The sequence below is a fragment of the Bipolaris oryzae genome (assembly GCF_000523455.1).
Source record: "Bipolaris oryzae ATCC 44560 unplaced genomic scaffold scaffold_52, whole genome shotgun sequence".
Classification (NCBI taxonomy): Eukaryota; Fungi; Ascomycota; class Dothideomycetes; order Pleosporales; family Pleosporaceae; genus Bipolaris; species Bipolaris oryzae.
In genome coordinates, this window is record NW_006911328.1 from 1 (window position 1) to 17,879 (window position 17,879).

Consider the following 17,879-nt stretch of genomic DNA (forward strand, 5'->3'; position numbering starts at 1 on the left):
GACGAGTCTATTAAATAATATCTTATTCTACTTAATAATAAAAATAGTGGTAGTGTTGCGTAATACTATTACGAAGGTGAGGTACTAGGATTTTGTGGGGCGCACACTGGGGTGGGGCGCACACTGGTGATACACGTTATACGTGTTACTTTCTGCTTACTTGATGACGGCAAAGAGACATGGGATCCTGTGTTTGAACAATTGGTGGTTGTAGCGCGCTGATCTCAGCAAGCAATTTCACCGGCGGTGACGTCGAATAGGCACAGGTCTTCTTCACCCCCTACACAGTACAACAATACAAAGGCGCCGTCTCTCCCTCCTTTTCCTCGCCCTGTACCTGCGTTGACACTAATTGTATTCTTTTCGAGGTACCTGCGTGGTGTGGTCTTGGCAAGCTGTCACTCCTTTACGTCAAACTCCGCAACCTCCGCGCTCCGAGATTCGTCAACATCCCACCTTTACGTATACGGTCTCTGCAACAATCTTCGCGCATGCTTCGCGCGTCTGACCCTGCGATCCGAGACGATGTCTCTCAGTTGCGCTTTATTGTCGCGACTGGCTGCCTAATTTGGTGGGTGGTAGTATGGAACGTCTGCGCTATTGGCTTCATCCAACTGTTCCGATACTACTGGAAGAGGCCACAGCCAGCAACATGCGTGACCGCGTTGGATGAGGAAAAGGTGCCTCATGTTACAGTCATACGACCGGTCAAGGGTCTCGATCCAAGACTCTACGAATGCCTCGCAGCGACCCTCTGCCAAACGTACCCCAAGAACAAAATCAACACCGTCTTCTGCGTTCCCGAACGATCCGATCCTGCCTTTCCGATTCTAGAGCGCCTATGCAAAGACTTTCCAGATGTCGATGCACATATATTGGTTGAGGATGAGGACCCAATGCTGCTCAAAAACAATAATGCACTGGGGCCCAATCCAAAGATCAGGAACATGAGCCGCGCTTATAGGGAGGCCAAAGGCGATATTGTGTGGATACTGGATTGCAATGTTTGGGTTGGAAAAGGTGTATGCGGCCGCTTGGTGGATCTACTATGTGGCTTTGGGGAGGGTCGTAACGGGCACAGCAAGACAAAGTACAAATTCGTGCACCAGACGCCGCTCACGGTAGACCTCGACTCGCAGGATCTCTCGCTCAAGGACAGAAAGGAACTACTTGGAGGGAAACCAGCTGCGGCTGCAATACCAACAAGCATTGCAGTATCTACTTCTTCTGATCCCCGTAACCATTCCCGTAGCACCATCAGTAAGCTCCTCCAACGTGGTGGAGGTCGCCTGGACGAAGCCTTCATGTCATCCGCACATGCGAAATTCTACCAAGCCATCAACACAGTCGCTGTAGCCCCTTGCATCATGGGCAAAAGCACCATGTTCCGCCGTTCACAACTAAATTACGTTACCTCCTCAAACCCCGACCGCGCCGCTGGCATAGATTTTTTCTCGGACAACATCTGTGAAGACCACCTCATTGGAGACGCCCTCTGGAAACAACCTCAGGCCTTTGAACAGCCCAACTACAAACCCGAACCAGGAAAAGCGAAGGAAAAATGGGGCAAACACGCAATGCTCTTTGGCGACTTCTGCTTCCAACCCATCAGTCACACTTCCGTCGCCGCCTACCTCCACCGCCGCATTCGCTGGCTCCGTGTGCGCAAATTCACAGTCACACTCGCCACATTTGTCGAACCAGGCACCGAAAGCATTCTCTGCGGTCTCTACGGCGCTTACGCTCTTACTGCCTTGCCTTTCTTCGCAAACCTCGGTATCCCACCCACATGGCTATCTTTCTTCCTGGTCTGGCTCGCGCATATGGCAGCGTGGTGTCTGGTAGATTACATCCAGTATCTCCTCCTACACTCTGCCAAGACAGTAGAAATCGATCCGGACACTCCTGATTTCGTGCTTCCACAGCGTTCAGCGTTTGCGTACCATCGGTCTACGGATGAGGCGGCGAAGCCTTTGCTTAGCAAGGATAAAGCAGCGTCTGCCGAGCCTAGCTTACTCGACGGCGCAAGACGAAGTTTCAAAGACTTCTTCTTCGCGTGGCTTGGTCGCGAGGCTTTTGCGCTACCTGTGTGGGTTACGGCGTTCTGGGGCGGGGTCACGGTGGAGTGGCGCGGAAGGAAGTTTTGGGTTGGGCTTGATACCAAGGTTCATGAGATTTTGCCTGATGAAAAGAAGGATGATAAGAAGTAATGGTGGTAGAGTTTTTTCTTTGTATATTGTGAAGTAGTAGCATTCCAAGCATGTTTAGTAATTATCAGTCCAATTCTCCATACGACATATCTGACTGCATTGACTTTTTTTTCTTTTCTTCACCAATAAAACTTAGACGAAGATACTCGAACCATGGGAGAAAGTTTTTGCTCAAAAGAGAGCACACCCCCGCCCTCTCCTCAATCGTATTCGTATAAACTAACCCATTCATACCTATATATGGAAAAAAAAAAGAACCTTGGAATATAATTCTCCCCTTTCCAAAAAAAAATGCCTATCCTAACTTTAAAAGTCGGTCCCAACATGGGAAAAAAAACAAAACAAACCGCTCATGACAAGGACTAGAGCTTTGAACCCATAATCCCCAGTTCTATCTAGTAGTAGTAGTAGTTAACCAAAAACCAAAAAAAAGACAAAAAAAAGCATGTACGTATATAGAACTTGCGCTCGATAGAGAAAAAAAAACAAAACAAACAAACAACAAGATCAACAACGACAACAACAGGACGTATATCTCTAGTTTGTCTTTTCTCTCAAGCCCGTCGGACCGGCGGTAAAAGCACCACTAAGAATCCTCTTTAGCTGCTCTGGCCGCGTCTCGGTAACAACCCTCTCCCCATTCACACTCGCAGTGCTACGACGACTGAGCATGGTGCCGGTACGGGTAATGCGATCGGTACTATAGCCGAAACCCATGTCGACGGCGTTACTACCGCGGCGGGCCCTTCGCGTCGCCTCCTCGTTCTCCTTCTGGTACCGAGTTTCCGAGGGGAGCAAGATGGCGCGGTCAAGGGCGTAAGGGAGACCGCGATGGCGGCCGCGGATTTGCATGGCGATGATGATGAGTTTAGAAAGAGGTTTGAATTGTGCGGAAAAAGAGGCGTTGGTGCCCGGGTAGCCCTGGCTGAGGCCTACGGTGCCGTATGCGGAGACGATTTCGAAGAGGACGGAGAAGAGGGAGAAGGCGTATTCGTTTGTGTTTTCGAGGCGGGCGCCTTCGATGATGGCGATGAGGAAGAAGCCGAGGAAGACGAACCAGAGGTCGAAGGAGAGTTGGCGGCGGAGATGGTGGGAGAGGTAGCTGGATTTTGCGTCGTCGAGTTCGTTGTCGGCCCAGACGCCAAGGGATTTTTCTTCGTAGACATTGGATTGACGGATGGACATGGCGATGGGGAAGATGGAGATGTACATCATGATTAGGTAGCTGACTTGGACGGCGGGGTGCAGGTCGGCGATGTTGACGACGGCGAAACCGGCGGTGCGGGTCGAGGCGGCTTGGAAGAGACCGGCGAGGAAGCGGTGGCCGCCCGAGAGGGAGGTGACGGTTGGGTCGTCGAGATCGAGGATGATGAAGAAGATAAGATCGACGCCGTTGAGGATAATCAGGATCCAGAAGAGCCACCAGTTCGCCTGGCTAGGGAACAGCAGCGTGAAGCATCGACGGGGGTGGTCAAGCAAGAAACGGAGTTCCTCCCATATACCACTGCCCTTGGGCACCAACTTGGAGTAGATCCAGATGGTAAAACGGAGCATGCAAGGGAATCCCGTGTTTCCGATGATGATGAGGAAAGTACCGATGAGCAGGGGCCAGACCGTCAATTGAAAAGAAACCATCGAGTCCGGAGTAAGAGTGAATCCAAGATCGTTGAACAGCGACGCAGAAGTGAAGAAGCCCCACCAAGTCGGGTGAACACCAACTTTCTCCACAACCGCCCTGTACTGGGCACGATGCGAAATCCATGGCGCCAGGGAGATGACTCCAACAATGTGCCAGCCAAGGTAGAAGACGGTAAGAATGACTGCTAGCAATTTCAAAGCCCGGTACTCGATACCGCCCAGCTCCTCTCTTTGCTCCTCGGTCAAATCAACAAAGTTGGAGTTGCGTCCTATAGTAGGTGTCCAGCTGAGATAGGGCATTGGGTCTTCGTCTTCATCCTTATTCCTAGAAAGAAAGCTTGCAAAGGTCCTTGTGCGCGATCTGTTACGGAGCTGCATCGACGCTGAAGGTCCACTGGGGTCGACTTCGTTTGTTCTTGATCGGTCGTAGACAGAATGTCCGTTGGGTCGTTGTCTATCAGGGACGTCGATGGTGATGTGATTCTTCAAAGCCCGGTCGTCTCCACTCAAAGCAAAAGGGAGCGAGTTGGAGCGCCTGTTCTTCTGGACAGGTTGTGCACGAGAATCCTGCGACATTCTACTCGCAACTCGATCGAGTTCTCCCTCGCCCTCGACTGCTTCTGGAATAAGACCTTGATCAAAGTCGCGCGGGCCTGGAATGCGCAACTTGTTCCGTGTCGTCGGATTGCGCTGAGCCTCCACAAATGCAATACTCTTTTCTTTATTAATCTCGGGAAGCCGGCTGCCAGGAGATTCTTCGACCGAACTTCTGATTGGTTTCTGATTCGCTGGTGTGTTGAGATTATCCGCCCATACAATGCCTGCTGGAGTACTTTGCGGCGGAGTCTGTGGGCGAAACGGTGGCATGTCATCTTCACTCGAACTCGACCGCCGTCTGGGACGAATGCCGTTGCCAGTATAATCCAGTCCATCGCTAAACGCGATATCATTTTCAATTGTGCCGCCCTGCGTATGTCCATTGGAGTCCCTCATGACGCGGATTTCGCGCGAGCCAACCGCCTGCTCTTCTTGTCCCGGATCCGCGCCATTGGTTTTGTCCATCTCGCTCTTGCGCCTCGACAATGTTCGCGTCCGGCCGCTCCTGCTACCCCTTTCCAGCACAATGTTTTGAAACCGCTTTTCGAACCAGTATAGACGGACGACGACGACAGAGCTGTGGATGAAGATGGGCGTGCATAGACATGTCATGAGATATAGCGTGATCTGCAGTTGGTCAGAAAAATGTTGATCTCCTAGTATTCCGGTCGTGCGCGTACCTGCTGATACAAAGCGAGGTTATTGACATCAACTCTACGCAATCCGTCAGTTTGGGATCACCATGCGCCCAAGACTTTTTTTTTATACATACGTGTTTAGACCACTCTGTGTTGCTGCGCCACTGGCAAAGAAGAGCGCATCGATATATGGGATGCGGCCATTGCCATACATGATGACGGAGCCGATGAGCGTCCACGAGATGATGTATCCATCTACCCATTCGTAAGTATACACGTCAAGGTTTTTCTCTAATCGCATACATACAGTGAAGTGTGATAAAATTAGCATTCGGCGTGAGTACCTTGAGCGACGGCGGAGTGCGCTGCTTCAGCCATGCAAAGAAGGACAACCAGGGGCCGAACATGATTGCCCTGCGAACGCCCTATAGGCGAAAGAAAACGCGTGACTATAGAAAAGCCGTCGGGTGTCGATCGTCCCGTTGCACAGCAAATCAGAAAAAGGATAAGGAGAAAAAAAAAGAGTTCCGATCTAGTCACAAAGACGACGGAAGCACAGCCAGTTATGATGGGGGGACAATGCGCGGACAGCAATGAAAGCTGAGTTGGTCAAGCGTTCGTTAATCAGCGGCGGCGGCGGTGGCAGAAGGAGAGCATTACATCAACGGACCGACCCGATAGCGCGTCGCAACAAAGGACCGTTTAAGAGCATTGTGGGTAACGGACATGGTTCCTTGATATAAAAAAGGGGGGGTGGAGAGGCAAGAGGGCTGAGGGCGAGAAAATTCCAAACCACGGTTGGGTGGAAACCGGGGGTGGTTCCAGATGAACATTGCGAATGGATTTCCCGGCTTATCGCGGTGTGAGGCGCGATGATGCCAAGGGGCGTCTGAGGGGCGTCGTGCGCCCGCCCAGGCCTTTGGGTTTTAGTATGCATTCATTCGTGCGCGCGGGCCCGGGAAGTTTTATTATGCCCGCTTTACCCCTGTACTGGAGACTTGCAGAGTACGTACCGTTGTGTTACGCCACACTTTTACATGCTACTCTACTACTACACACGACGTACGTGGGTTGTACTACTTACCGTTACACAGCGACGATAGATCTTGCTTCCCCCATCCATCTTCGATCTACACACCACGTGTAAACAAATTCCCACTCCAACACCCCCCCAAAAAAACCACGCATGCTAGATCACCCCCCCTCCACACCCTCTTCAACCCCTCGTATCATGCACCTCGACACTTCGGAGCAATCCAACCTAGATGTGTTGTCACATCTCACCATGTCTTCCACCTGCCGTAGCCCATGTGCCGTAGCCCAATTACCCAGCTCCCCTTGAATCTTCGCCTATCCCGCATATTCCGCCTTTCTCGCCATCTCATCCTTACCTCTGACATCACAAACCCTCCCCATCCAATCCCATTCGCCAAACAAACTTTCCACCCAACCATGCCAACACCAATGCCCAGCCCCAGCCCCAAGCCCTAAACCCTTGAAACAAAACCACCTCACCTCACCGCAAGCCCTCTCTTTCTCGTCTGCCCCAAGCAAAAAGAGTCTGTGACACCCGGCGCATCGGCCGAAAATTGATGATAAGCAGGAATGGCCATTTGCTGGCCCTCCCCCTCTCCTTATCCCGCCTTCCCTTACACGTGCTGCGCCACACACAAGTCGTGCGCCACACCGCCCCATCCAACTCAGATTTGTTCGAGTCAATATATATAACCATCAAAACCATGAAATCCGATAGGCCAGAACCACCAACCACCCTTCCCTCTTTTTTTTTACCCTTCGCCCTTTTTTTTTAAAAAAAAAACCCCCCCCCTTCGCCATTCGCCCTTTCCCCGTATAATACACATTGTGTGTAATATATAAGTATACCATGGCTTCACCGCCTCACAAACGCACAAATGCCCCCCGGGTGTAAGCCTCAACACTAAAACAAGTGGTCTGCCCGCTTCGGATCCCGGTATCCGCGGGGTGGGGGGGTTCAGAAGCGGCAAGTGCCCTGTTCCGAGGAGAGAAGGGGGAAACGACAAGAAAGCGTCATGGCTGTGGTGTGATAACTAGAGACATGGATGCGTAGGAGACGTGTGTGTGTGTGTGCACTGGACCCTCGGATGACTTGTGTGAGTAATGTCCGGTGTACCATTCGGACCGTAGCCTCACATACGACTACTCGTACATGGACAGCTTGATATTTATCATGACTGGAATGGGACTGGTATGCCAAGCTCTTAGTAAAAGTGTTCGTATTGTCACAGCCCAGCGGGATGCCAGCGTTCCCCACAGGAGACGCTATGCATGGACTTTTTGTCGTTTATCATCAATCATATTTTGTTGCATTGTAGCGTTACTACCAACCAGGATGAAATCAATTTCGGAAGAAGAGAAAAAAAAACTAACTGCGTTGGGATCCACGCTCTGTGCTCCCAAACTACGTTGTAAGCACATCTAAATCCGAACAAACAGCCGTAAACCACCACACGAGCCTTGCCGTCCGAGGAATCTTTTTCCAATCCGGCTTCTCCTCGCCGTTGCAAATGACCTTTACGTAAGGACCGAATTTAGTATCTCCAGAAAAGAAATACATCGGTGCTGTCACATCAAGATCCTCGACATCCCAGTCAAATCTATATTGCCCTATTGACTCTTGATGGCTTTCATACGAGAGCAACATCCCCATGGTCGGTCTGTGGGATTCTTTGTTATTTACAAATGTCTGTACGCGGATTGCCCCAGCAAGACACGCAGAAGACATGAACCACTGCGGTATCCAATGATTTGGGGGCGTAAACGCGGCTTGCCAAGGCGGATCGGGTAGCGGTTCGATTGGCTTCTCGTCGTGAGTGACGCCAATGTATTTTTGTCGCGAAGACGAGTTCCCGTTGTCGTTGTAGCAGAAACCCGTGATTTGATGGGTGTTGTGCTCAACGAGCGGTTCGTACCGGTATCGAGACTCGTCTTCCCTAGGCACGTAATGCCCAAAGGTACACGTGCGCTGGAAGGATGTGCTCAACTGTTTCGATATAAGCCTTGTTATGCACACAAACAAATATGCCACTTACCACGAGAATTGACTGGCGAAAGCTGGAATTATCGGTCGGCTCACGAATCCATGCAGCGGTAATGAACTCGCCCTGGGCAAGAGGAAAACGAATGTATGTAGTGCGTGTTGAAAACTTGTCCATGGCTCGAGCAGAGCTGTGTGGTTTACCACTACCGTCATAGGTTTCAAGGCTCGCGAAACCATCTATACAGCAACCAACAATGATTCCTTGTATGTCGTCATTGAGCTCCACATACCTCATACGTTGAGGAAGAGATGTTTGGCAATCGCGAGCATACCATGCACGTACTTCCGGTTGAGATAGAAATTGGTAATTCCAGTAGGGATTCCAAAACGGAGCATATATGCTTGCCAGCTCGACATCCATAATGATGTTCTGGCTATGTCAGTGACTGACTTCGTGATTGCGTGCTTCATACCTTGGTGGAAACGCAAAGCTCCAGATTGTCTGTCTCGACCTGGATAAATCGGTACCAAAGACCAGGCCGTGAGTACTGAAATTGACCTTGGAAGTTTATGTCAAGCACGCCTACTTCATCCCGCGTTACGGCAACAGAAAGGACGTTTTGACAATCGACGACTGTATTTTCTTGAAAGGCAACACTCGTTGCATAGCGGTGTCCTAAGAAATTGCAGTAACGAACCAGGGCTACCTCTCCTGCGAAAGTTAGGACTTCAAGATGGTCGCTCTTCTGACTTCTTGCAAAATCCAGTAAGGACTGGCCTTCCCTGAAGATTGTCGCTGGTTTTTGTAAGGCGCATGGCCACGAGAATCCTGCGATATCTAGCACAAGCTCTTGTGGTACTTTCTCAGCTATCAACCGGAGGAAGTTCCCGAAGTTATCCTTTGTGATATGCGCGAATAATCCCGCTTCTGGACGAGGGAAATATTCTTCGTAGGCATGTTTTTCTCTCTCGGCGTTGTGGCGACTGAGGAAGTCTAAATTGTCGGGCCACAGTTCGAGCAGATCCCGAAGTCGTAGTCGTTGTGATTCGGGAAAGAGATGACGGTAATACTGATAGCAATCACGATGAACGCAGTGAGATCTCGGACCGGTGTCTAATAGACATTGATAGCAATGCGTTTTTTGGCAAAACAATTGTCTGTACAGGGGAAATAAAGGTTGCTGGATGTCCTGTAAGGCTTTCGCTGGTCAGTCGTCCGTCTTAGAGTTTGAGAAATGCATACCTGCTGCGACGCGTTCATGTGGCTGGACAGCACAGTGACACAGCAAGCACGCTGGTTGAGCCTTGTTGTGGAACATAGCAAACTGGTGAAGAGTGCATGGTAGTCAGCTCTTTGGTTATGTACTTGATTATGATTCGCTAGGTAACCCCCGCTTCGATCCAAGCTACGCAACCAATCAACTTCTTCGACTAGTAGCGAGTTATCTAGGTAAGTGTGGGGTAGAGTCCACCAATCACAAACTAATGATGTACAAGTGAGTATTGAATCTGCATAGTGATGCGAGCGAAGAGCGCAACGCGAGAATGACCAAGACTATTATGTAGATACTATCTGCTAAGCTATTACCAAATGAATTTAAACCTAAAAAGAAAATAGACTCCTATATATCATCGTTGGGAGATATCAATATCTTAAATATCAAGATGTTGTATCTACGAAGAGACAGGCTACTGCACATGTATACTGCAAGTTGTTACGTTACCCTGGTTTCCGTATACCTTAACTGGCCCTGTTCTAATCTAGGCAGATCTACGTATGCCTAAATTATCCGAGTCACTCTCTTTCGGACACAATTAACCCGTGGCTTCACTATTATCCGAGCCCCGCGTGGGTAAATACGAAGGCAGGGGGGGTGATTTATAGCTGTTATGTCGAATATGAAAATAAAAAGCAAATCCTTTTTCATGATTACATTTATCTGCCATGAAGCTATCCACAACTTCGCGTCTCGCATTGGCCACCTGCGCCAGCATCGCAGCAGCGATACCAGTATCTCCAAATGCTAGAAAGCCCACTTTCGACTGGACTGCTGTAGACTCTCTGATAGCTTTTGGTGACAGCTACACATTCATTCAAGGCGCCCTCGGCCACCCCAACTACTCATTCATTGGCGACGAATTGAACCTGCCCTTTACACCCGCGCAACTCGTTTCCAACCGCATCATACAGAACCTCACTGGAACAGCAGAAGGTGGACCCAATTGGGTCGAGTTTCTGACTGACTGCGGTGTAGAAGACGGGCTACATGATCCACAAGAATGCGACATCCAACTCTGGGACTTTGCTTATGCAGGCGCCAACACGATTGAGGAAGCTGGCTTCACACCACTTCATCACAATCACACCGTTTCCCTGGAGCGCCAAGTCGAGCAATTCGTTTCTTACGGTAACCCCGCACTCAAATCCATTCATCTGGATAAGAAGCATACGCTGGTGGCTGTTTGGATCGGTATCAACGATATCAATGACCTTGTCGCTACGCAGGGCAAAAACGCTACTTTCACGCCAGCCTACAAGAAGGTGCAGGAAAACGTTTTCAAGAATGTGGAAAAAGTGTACAGTCTGGGATATAGGAATTTTCTGTTCATGAATCTCCCACCTTTGGATCGTGGACCGGGTACACCTAACGTCAATGCTTCGCTCGTGGAACTGTTCAACGATATCCAGGCTGCATATGCAGATGGGTTTGCGCAAAAGCATTGCGATGCGGCGGTTCTGCAATTCGATGTTAATACTGTTCTGAATGATGTGTTGGATCGATATCAGGAGTATGGGTTCAAGAACGTGACGGGCTATTGCCCAGGATATAATCAACCAGATATTCTGACTAACCCTGGGAAATATGGATGCACGGAATTGGATACTTACTTTTGGTATAACTCAGGGCATTTGACGAGTCGGACGCACGAGATTATGACGGATGTTTTGAGAAAGTGGCTGCTGGAGCAATCACATGAATAGTGTTTATACATAGCAACCAGTAATCACTTCATTCAAGATATGCAACGTCGATCAAGCTCAGTTTTCTTTTTCTCAAATTGAGTCTACCAGACAAGGCCAATGATTTATAATAACTAGAGTCACCACTGTATACACTGTACCAGCAAGCCAAACCATCCTCACTCTTTCACAAATTTCCCAAAGATATGAAGTTTATCCGTAGTCCTCCACTTGCCCCCAAGCCATATCCGATCGCCATCCCAGACATGCACCGCCAGCTCCTTCATACCACTCTTGATCAAAACACGCATACTAGCCGGATTCTCGCCATTCACAATCGCCCTAATGAACACCTTTTGGTAATTGTCCCAGATTTTTTGCTCACGCTGACATGCGTCGAAGACTTTAGTTACGGCTTGTGTTCCGAATCCTTTGCCCCACGCGGCAGGCAGGAATTGGTATCCGAGCTCAACGACTAGACAATCTGGGGAGTGGATGGAGTCAGGGAATATGTGAGGTGGTAAAGCGAGACTGGCCTTGTCGATGGAGCGGAGAGTGATGAGTCCGATCAGTCGTGCGGGGATGTCTTCTTGACTGGTTGAGTTGCTGGTTGGAGCGAGGAGTTCATGAACGGCGTAGACGGCCCGGTAGGATTTCTTTTCGTCTTCGTTGGCTGTAGTCGGTAATGCTCCTTTCATGACCTTCTCGGTGTCTTCGATGGATTTTGAACGGCCGTAGATACTTTGGAGGATTAGTTTCAGTCTTTTTGAATGTTGATTTTGTTGTGTAGAATAAGAGTAGACAAAGGTCTACCGTATAGAGAAGATAAGTGGTGAAAACTAACCTCCACCATGTAGCCTTTTCGTCACTGCGTAACTCATGCAGCCATTCGAGTTCCTGGCTCCCTCTTTCCGCCGTCGTGATGAGCGTCAACTTGAGCTGTGGCGTGAACAAAGTTTGCTCCATGATGCTTAAAATACTGGAGATACAAGTAACTATAGATTTGCCATCAACATGAAACGAATATATATACATGTATTCTCATAGGATTTCAGGCAGACATGTCGGGATGGACTATTCCGTATGCTGGCCAATAGGCGTTCGTAGAACTCAGTAGGGATTGAAAACGGTAAAGCGCCCTTGAGCTTTGGGTTAGTGATTCCGAAGATTCAAGGCCAACATCGGTATACCACAACAATGAACAAATGTCAGCCTTAAATTGCGATAGAATTTGTGTTGTCGAAAATGTATGACTCAATTTGTCTTCGTAAGATTGGGGTGTCTGCTAGGATGTTTACCAGCTCCCACGATCTATTCTCTGATCGTGCATGCATCTTCCTACAGAACAAGATTTTCCTGTTAACATGTCTGACATAAGTCGCGCATCGTAGATGTCGTACGAGTGGTACTGGTAACCTCTACTAATTCATAAGTCAGATGTTTATGCCTAACTATCCGTTTGTGCACACTCTGATTACTTCTAGTGGGAAAAGTGAGAGGATAGTTTTATCGACCCCAAATCGCTAAGAAGCTAATTTATGAATATTGTTCATTTGCAAATTTATAAAAAATTCCGCTTTGTGAAACAAGTGATGTACAGATGTCAACTCAATGACAGTAGAAGCATACGACGTTTTGTTAGCGCAGTCATATCTTGGCACTCCCGAATCTCCGGGCGAACTTTTGGCACCACCGCAGTCACCATCAACGTCTCCAACGCCGCAATGGCACACCCACGATCGTTAATAGCGCCTTTTGGCCGACTTGCGACCTCATCAATCGCCGCTGCGAGGCCCGAAGTCCCACGCATTGCCTCATTACCGTACCAAACGATACGATGCGCAACAACCAAAGCACAGCCGAAGAAAAAGAAGAAGACGCGGAACACATTCCTGCAATACGACTTGAAGCAAGCAGATCAATTCTCGCTGATAGATGCGATGCAGTAAGTCTCCGGCTAGGACTCTGGGGTACTCTCATTGGCAAGGGCAGGTGTTAACTGGGGAATAGATATATCCGCGCCTTCGAAGTAGGCCGTAACCCCTCCTCCTCAAAGTACGAGATGCACGTCCGCCTACGTACGCTGAAAAACGGCCCCGTGGTACGAAACCGCTTACGACTCCCACATCCCGTCAAGACCGACATACGAATCTGTGTCATTGCCGCACCGGATTCCAAAGCCGCTGCTGAAGCTCGCGCTGCGGGCGCCGCGCTTGTTGGCGAGGACGAAATCTTCAATCAAATCAAGGAAGGCATCGTTGAATTCGATAGGTGCATATGCCACATCGACAGCCTTCAGAAGATGAACAAGGCGGGGCTAGGACGAGTGCTGGGTCCCAAGGGCTTGATGCCCAGCACAAAGACTGGCACAGTAGTCACGCAAGTAGGCACAAGTGTGAGGAACATGGTGGGAGGAAGCGAATACAGGGAACGCCTAGGTGTTGTTCGCATGGCAATAGGGCAATTGGGATTCACACCAGATGAGATGCAGAGGAATATCAAAGCATTCATGGAGGCGCTCAAGAAGGACATGGCACAATTGAGCGACCGGATTGGCAAGGAAGTTCACGAGGTGGTGCTCAGCTCGACGAATGCGCCGGGTTTCACTTTGAGCGGGGAATTTAGAGGGCCAAATTCGATAGCACCAAAGGAGCTGAGCGGACCTTTGTAGATGTAGCCCTAGGGGTGGGTGTATGAACAATGTACCATACCGAACGCCGTCGCTATGCTGGTGTCAAGATCTCCCATTATGATGACTTTAATGTCTTGAGGACCTTGACTGCTTCTGCCGATTCCTCCATGTCGGCGTAAATCTTCATAATCTTCATAACGCGCCCTGATCCTTCTGCTCCCGCGCTCTTCGCTTGCCGTAATGCGGTACTCAAGTCCATCAACAAGGTCGTCCGCACTTTTGTTTTCCTTGCAGCCTGCGCCGCGACAAAAGGATGCTCGTCCAGTTCTTTTTCCAATCCCAGCAGCAATTGGTAATGTACTACATTTCGTCTTAATTTTGCGACGGAAATGGTGTAGCTTCCCTCCTCTTCGTCTTCTTCCTCATCCTCGTCGCTATCCGAGACCTCTTCTCCGACTATAATAGGCTCTTGACCCGATGGCTCGATCATGAGCTCAGCCTCCAGTTCTTTGAGCCTAGCATCGTAGTCTATGAGCAGTCTGCCGACTTCGATTTTACGCCTGACGTCGCGCTTCTCTTCTAGTAGCTCGCGCACCTCTTCCTCCCTCTTGCCCACTACATCCATCAATCCATCAATCTCCTTCCGGAACCCTAGCAGCCCCACTCTCACTTCTTCTACTTTCTCCTCTCCGCCATTCAAGCTGTTTCCTAAGTTGAGGAAGTCCTGGTAGTTTGAATTGACGAGATCGAGAAGCTCCTTGGACAGAAGCTGGGATCGCGAGCGCAATTCTGAGCGTAGGTCCTCGAGCGTTTGGTGACGGTTATGTAAAGTAGAGAGATAACTTGCAGGCGAGAAATCCGGAGTGAGGAAATCGGAGCGGCGGAGCGGCGTCGCAAAGGGAAGGGTAGAGATGTTGTCGTCATCAGAGTCGTCGCTGGACCCAGAGCGCGAGTCTGCGCCAAACTAGACAAAAAGCGTGTCAGTCGTGCAGGTCTATTTCCCGTTGCGCTTGTTGGAGAAGACAACGAGGAGCGCGTTTACATACTTGGAATTGACTCATGGCCGCCGTCTTTGTTCCATCGACACGTCGTGCGCTGTGGTGATGATGCCAGAAGTTCAAATAAACTAATCGATAAGCTTCGGAACGTGGACCGAGGTGTCGGAACAAGCGTGCTGGCGGGTTTGTAATGTCGTGCCGATTAGCGGCCCCTCGTCTGTGGGGTACGACGGCAAAGTAGAGTGCATATACACTACGTCAAGCGCTGGTTTTGTTTTTCTCCTGCACTTCGTCTTCGGGTGTTCGCGATAACATTATCCGTTTGAGCTAGTTCAAGCCTTGCGTTTGCACATTTAAAGGATTGTTTTCTGCATACAATAGATATACATTGGCTTCCTCCTCCTTCTCCGCTACTGCCCGACACGATAAGAGTGCCATATCACATTACCTATAGTCTAGTACGATGCTACCGCAGCCAGACCTCCCTGAGCCAGCACACCCAGGAGTTGATTCGATGCTGAGCCGCAAATTCGGAAAGGAAGTAGCCAATTACTTCTCTGGTACGAGGACACGCGGTCTATCCACTCGTCGAGACGCTTATCTCTAACCATGACATGCAGGGTCCCCATTAAACCGTGTGGGTTTCCTTCGTCCCGACCACCAATTTCTGTCTTCGGCACTACACCATCCATCCACTACCTTCCTTCTCTTCAACAAGCTCGAGCCGCTCGTCAAGTCCCCTACCGAGCTTGCTCGCTGTGCTTTCTCGGATGTGAAGCCCATCATTGGCGATAATCCGTTTGAGAAATCCGAGGAGGATCTCATTGCACAGTACAATTCGACTCTATATATACCACAGATTATCTTCTTAGGTCTAGACGAGAAGAAAGATGGGTTCAAGTACAAGGAGCATTACAAGGGCCAGCCGTGGTTCGCCGTAGATGTCACACCGCAAGAAAGCATCAAGGAGAAGGCAGAAGAGTTGATCAAGAACTTCCAAGAGCAAGGATTGGACTTTAGCAAGGGACGGATGCATATGAGTCTCCCTGCTGAAGAAGGTACGCAATCACCATCCTCTCATACTATACATTTTCAACACATAGAAACAACCCAGCAACTGACAAGCACCAGCGGCAATCTACGCCGAAGCCCGCCACCTCCTCGACTGGAACGCCCGAAACCCTTTCTGCGCTTCATGCGGCTACAAGACGCTCTCAGTAAACGCTGGTTTCAAGCGTACCTGTCCACCCAAGGACATTGCATCCAGCATCGATCAAGGCGAGCGACCACCCTGCGCCACCCGCACGGGAATCTCCAATCTCTCCTTCCCACGTACCGACCCCACTGTCATCATGGCTGTCGTGTCCGCCGACGGCAAAAAGATCCTTCTCGGTCGCCAAAAGCGGTGGCCCCCGAACTGGTATTCTACCCTCGCTGGATTCCTCGAGCCAGCCGAGAGCGTCGAGGAAGCCGTCCGTCGCGAGGTTTGGGAGGAATCTGGTATTCATCTCGGTCGTGTGGTTATCCACTCCACGCAGCCGTGGCCGTACCCTGCTAACCTCATGATTGGTGCGGTTGGTCAGGCGATTCCGGAGGGTGAGACAATTCATCTGGGCCATGACGCCGAGTTGGAAGATGCAAAGTGGTTTACGGCTGAGGAGGTTAGGGAGGCGTTGCGTGTGGGGACGAGTGGGCTGGGAGAGGGCCCTGGGCCTGAGTATAAGGAGGGTGGGCTGAGGTTGCCGCCTAAGACGGCGATTGCAAACCAGCTCATGACGGCGGTTGTGAATGGGTTCGCGAGTGGAAGTCCAATGATCTAAGCATATGAGTGGGTATATGGGACAGTATTGTTGTAGATGCAGATGTAGAAGTATACACAAAAACGGCCTCGGGGATAGAGGCGCATATGTTTCTCGTAGACCTATGTTTCTATTTTTTTATGTACTTGGTAGTCTACTCCAGTACAATGTACTTGCGCAAGTGTTGGGGTATAGCATCATACAACTTCTTCTGTTCCAGCCACTTCTTGGAAAACAGACGGTCGGCATATCGGTATGCGCCATCACACAGCAGTGTGACGACTGTTGATCCCTTGCCCAGCTTCTCAGCTACCTCTTTGGCTGCAACAACGTTCAAACATGAACTGGCGCCCAAGTAGAGACCCTCCTCGTCTAGACATCTGTACACCATTTCGATGGTCTTCTCGTCGCTGATGTGAACCGAGCCGTCAAGGAGGTCGATATCGGGCTTCAGGTTGTCTGTTACGCGGCCTTGACCAATACCTTCTGTTATGGAGCCGCCAGATCGCTCTGTGAGCTTGCCGCCACTCTGGATGTAAGAATGTAACACTGAGCCTGGTGGATCTGCCAAAAAGCTCTTGACCTTTCCATCACTCTTCTCCTTGAGATACCTCGTCACGCCCGCCAGACTGCCTCCCGTGCCCGTGGCGCAAGTAAAAGCGTCGAGCTTTCCTCCCGTCTGGGCCCAGATTTCTGGGCCTGTAGTCTCAATATGTGCCTGTCTGTTCGCTACGTTGTCGAACTGGTTTGTCCATACTGCGTTTTCCAGCCTCTCAGCGTGTCGCTTTGCTTGGTGGTTGTAGTTTTCGGGGTTCTCGAATGCGACAGCGGGTACAGGGTACACTTCTGCGCCCAACAGTCTCAACAGATCAATCTTGCCCTGCGACTGGGTGTTGGGCATGTAAATGACGAGTTTATAGCCCTTTGAGCGGCATACGTGCGCAAGGCCGATACCAGTGTTACCGGCTGTGCCTTCGATGACGGTACCACCGGGCTTCAAGAGACCTTGGCGTTCGGCATTCTCGACGACGAAGAGGGCAGCGCGGTCCTTGACTGAGCCGCCTGGGTTTTGGAACTCTGCTTTTCCAAGAATGTTGCAGCCCGTTTCTTCAGAGAGCCTCTTGAGACGGATAAGAGGGGTCTTGCCAATTGCTGAGAATACATGTTAATATATTTTCACTTTGGGGGTTTGTAAGGAAATATGTTACCATCAAGGAAACCCCGCTGACCAATGCCCTGGGCCTTTGAGATGTTGAGGGCAGTTTGCTGGGCTTCTGCTGAGCCAATGATCTCAGCGCCGCGACGAGCAGAGGTCGCGAAGCCTCTCGCAGCTGTCCGGAACATTGTTGCAATTGAGAAATTGCTTGACAAAGCCGGGGGCAAAGG

General features: G+C 50.1%; 9 protein-coding genes across 9 annotated transcripts; 4 read left to right on the top strand and 5 right to left on the bottom strand.

The window, feature by feature from the left end:
• Positions 1 to 491: 491 nt before the first annotated feature.
• COCMIDRAFT_4669 (glycosyltransferase family 21 protein) lies at positions 492 to 2,210 on the top strand (the record flags this gene model as incomplete). Its single annotated transcript, XM_007689066.1, has 1 exon — positions 492 to 2,210. One exon carries the CDS (start codon positions 492 to 494, stop codon positions 2,208 to 2,210), a length of 1,719 nt encoding a protein of 572 aa, XP_007687256.1.
• Positions 2,211 to 2,747: 537 nt separating this feature from the next.
• Positions 2,748 to 5,490, bottom strand: COCMIDRAFT_4670 (uncharacterized protein; the record flags this gene model as incomplete). Its single annotated transcript, XM_007689067.1, has 4 exons — positions 2,748 to 5,072; positions 5,126 to 5,159; positions 5,218 to 5,338; positions 5,391 to 5,490. The coding sequence occupies 4 exons, from the start codon at positions 5,488 to 5,490 to the stop codon at positions 2,748 to 2,750; spliced, it is 2,580 nt and encodes an 859-aa protein (XP_007687257.1).
• Positions 5,491 to 7,523: 2,033 nt separating this feature from the next.
• COCMIDRAFT_36123 (uncharacterized protein) lies at positions 7,524 to 8,918 on the bottom strand (the record flags this gene model as incomplete). Its single annotated transcript, XM_007689095.1, has 4 exons — positions 7,524 to 8,105; positions 8,155 to 8,532; positions 8,576 to 8,759; positions 8,854 to 8,918. 4 exons carry the CDS (start codon positions 8,916 to 8,918, stop codon positions 7,524 to 7,526), a joined length of 1,209 nt encoding a protein of 402 aa, XP_007687285.1.
• Positions 8,919 to 10,047: 1,129 nt separating this feature from the next.
• COCMIDRAFT_93461 (carbohydrate esterase family 16 protein) lies at positions 10,048 to 11,085 on the top strand (the record flags this gene model as incomplete). Its single annotated transcript, XM_007689112.1, has 1 exon — positions 10,048 to 11,085. One exon carries the CDS (start codon positions 10,048 to 10,050, stop codon positions 11,083 to 11,085), a length of 1,038 nt encoding a protein of 345 aa, XP_007687302.1.
• A 158-nt stretch (positions 11,086 to 11,243) lies between these two features.
• Positions 11,244 to 12,030, bottom strand: COCMIDRAFT_4673 (uncharacterized protein; the record flags this gene model as incomplete). Its single annotated transcript, XM_007689068.1, has 2 exons — positions 11,244 to 11,805; positions 11,909 to 12,030. The coding sequence occupies 2 exons, from the start codon at positions 12,028 to 12,030 to the stop codon at positions 11,244 to 11,246; spliced, it is 684 nt and encodes a 227-aa protein (XP_007687258.1).
• A 758-nt stretch (positions 12,031 to 12,788) lies between these two features.
• COCMIDRAFT_36126 (uncharacterized protein) lies at positions 12,789 to 13,735 on the top strand (the record flags this gene model as incomplete). The annotated part of the gene is made up of 2 exons (XM_007689096.1): positions 12,789 to 13,009; positions 13,075 to 13,735. The coding sequence occupies 2 exons, from the start codon at positions 12,789 to 12,791 to the stop codon at positions 13,733 to 13,735; spliced, it is 882 nt and encodes a 293-aa protein (XP_007687286.1).
• A 76-nt stretch (positions 13,736 to 13,811) lies between these two features.
• On the bottom strand, positions 13,812 to 14,757 carry COCMIDRAFT_36127 (uncharacterized protein; the record flags this gene model as incomplete). The annotated part of the gene is made up of 2 exons (XM_007689097.1): positions 13,812 to 14,660; positions 14,743 to 14,757. 2 exons carry the CDS (start codon positions 14,755 to 14,757, stop codon positions 13,812 to 13,814), a joined length of 864 nt encoding a protein of 287 aa, XP_007687287.1.
• Positions 14,758 to 15,157: 400 nt separating this feature from the next.
• COCMIDRAFT_4676 (uncharacterized protein) lies at positions 15,158 to 16,514 on the top strand (the record flags this gene model as incomplete). Its single annotated transcript, XM_007689069.1, has 3 exons — positions 15,158 to 15,254; positions 15,315 to 15,752; positions 15,826 to 16,514. The coding sequence occupies 3 exons, from the start codon at positions 15,158 to 15,160 to the stop codon at positions 16,512 to 16,514; spliced, it is 1,224 nt and encodes a 407-aa protein (XP_007687259.1).
• Positions 16,515 to 16,647: 133 nt separating this feature from the next.
• Positions 16,648 to 17,837, bottom strand: COCMIDRAFT_36129 (uncharacterized protein; the record flags this gene model as incomplete). The annotated part of the gene is made up of 2 exons (XM_007689098.1): positions 16,648 to 17,645; positions 17,702 to 17,837. 2 exons carry the CDS (start codon positions 17,835 to 17,837, stop codon positions 16,648 to 16,650), a joined length of 1,134 nt encoding a protein of 377 aa, XP_007687288.1.
• Positions 17,838 to 17,879: the final 42 nt, after the last annotated feature.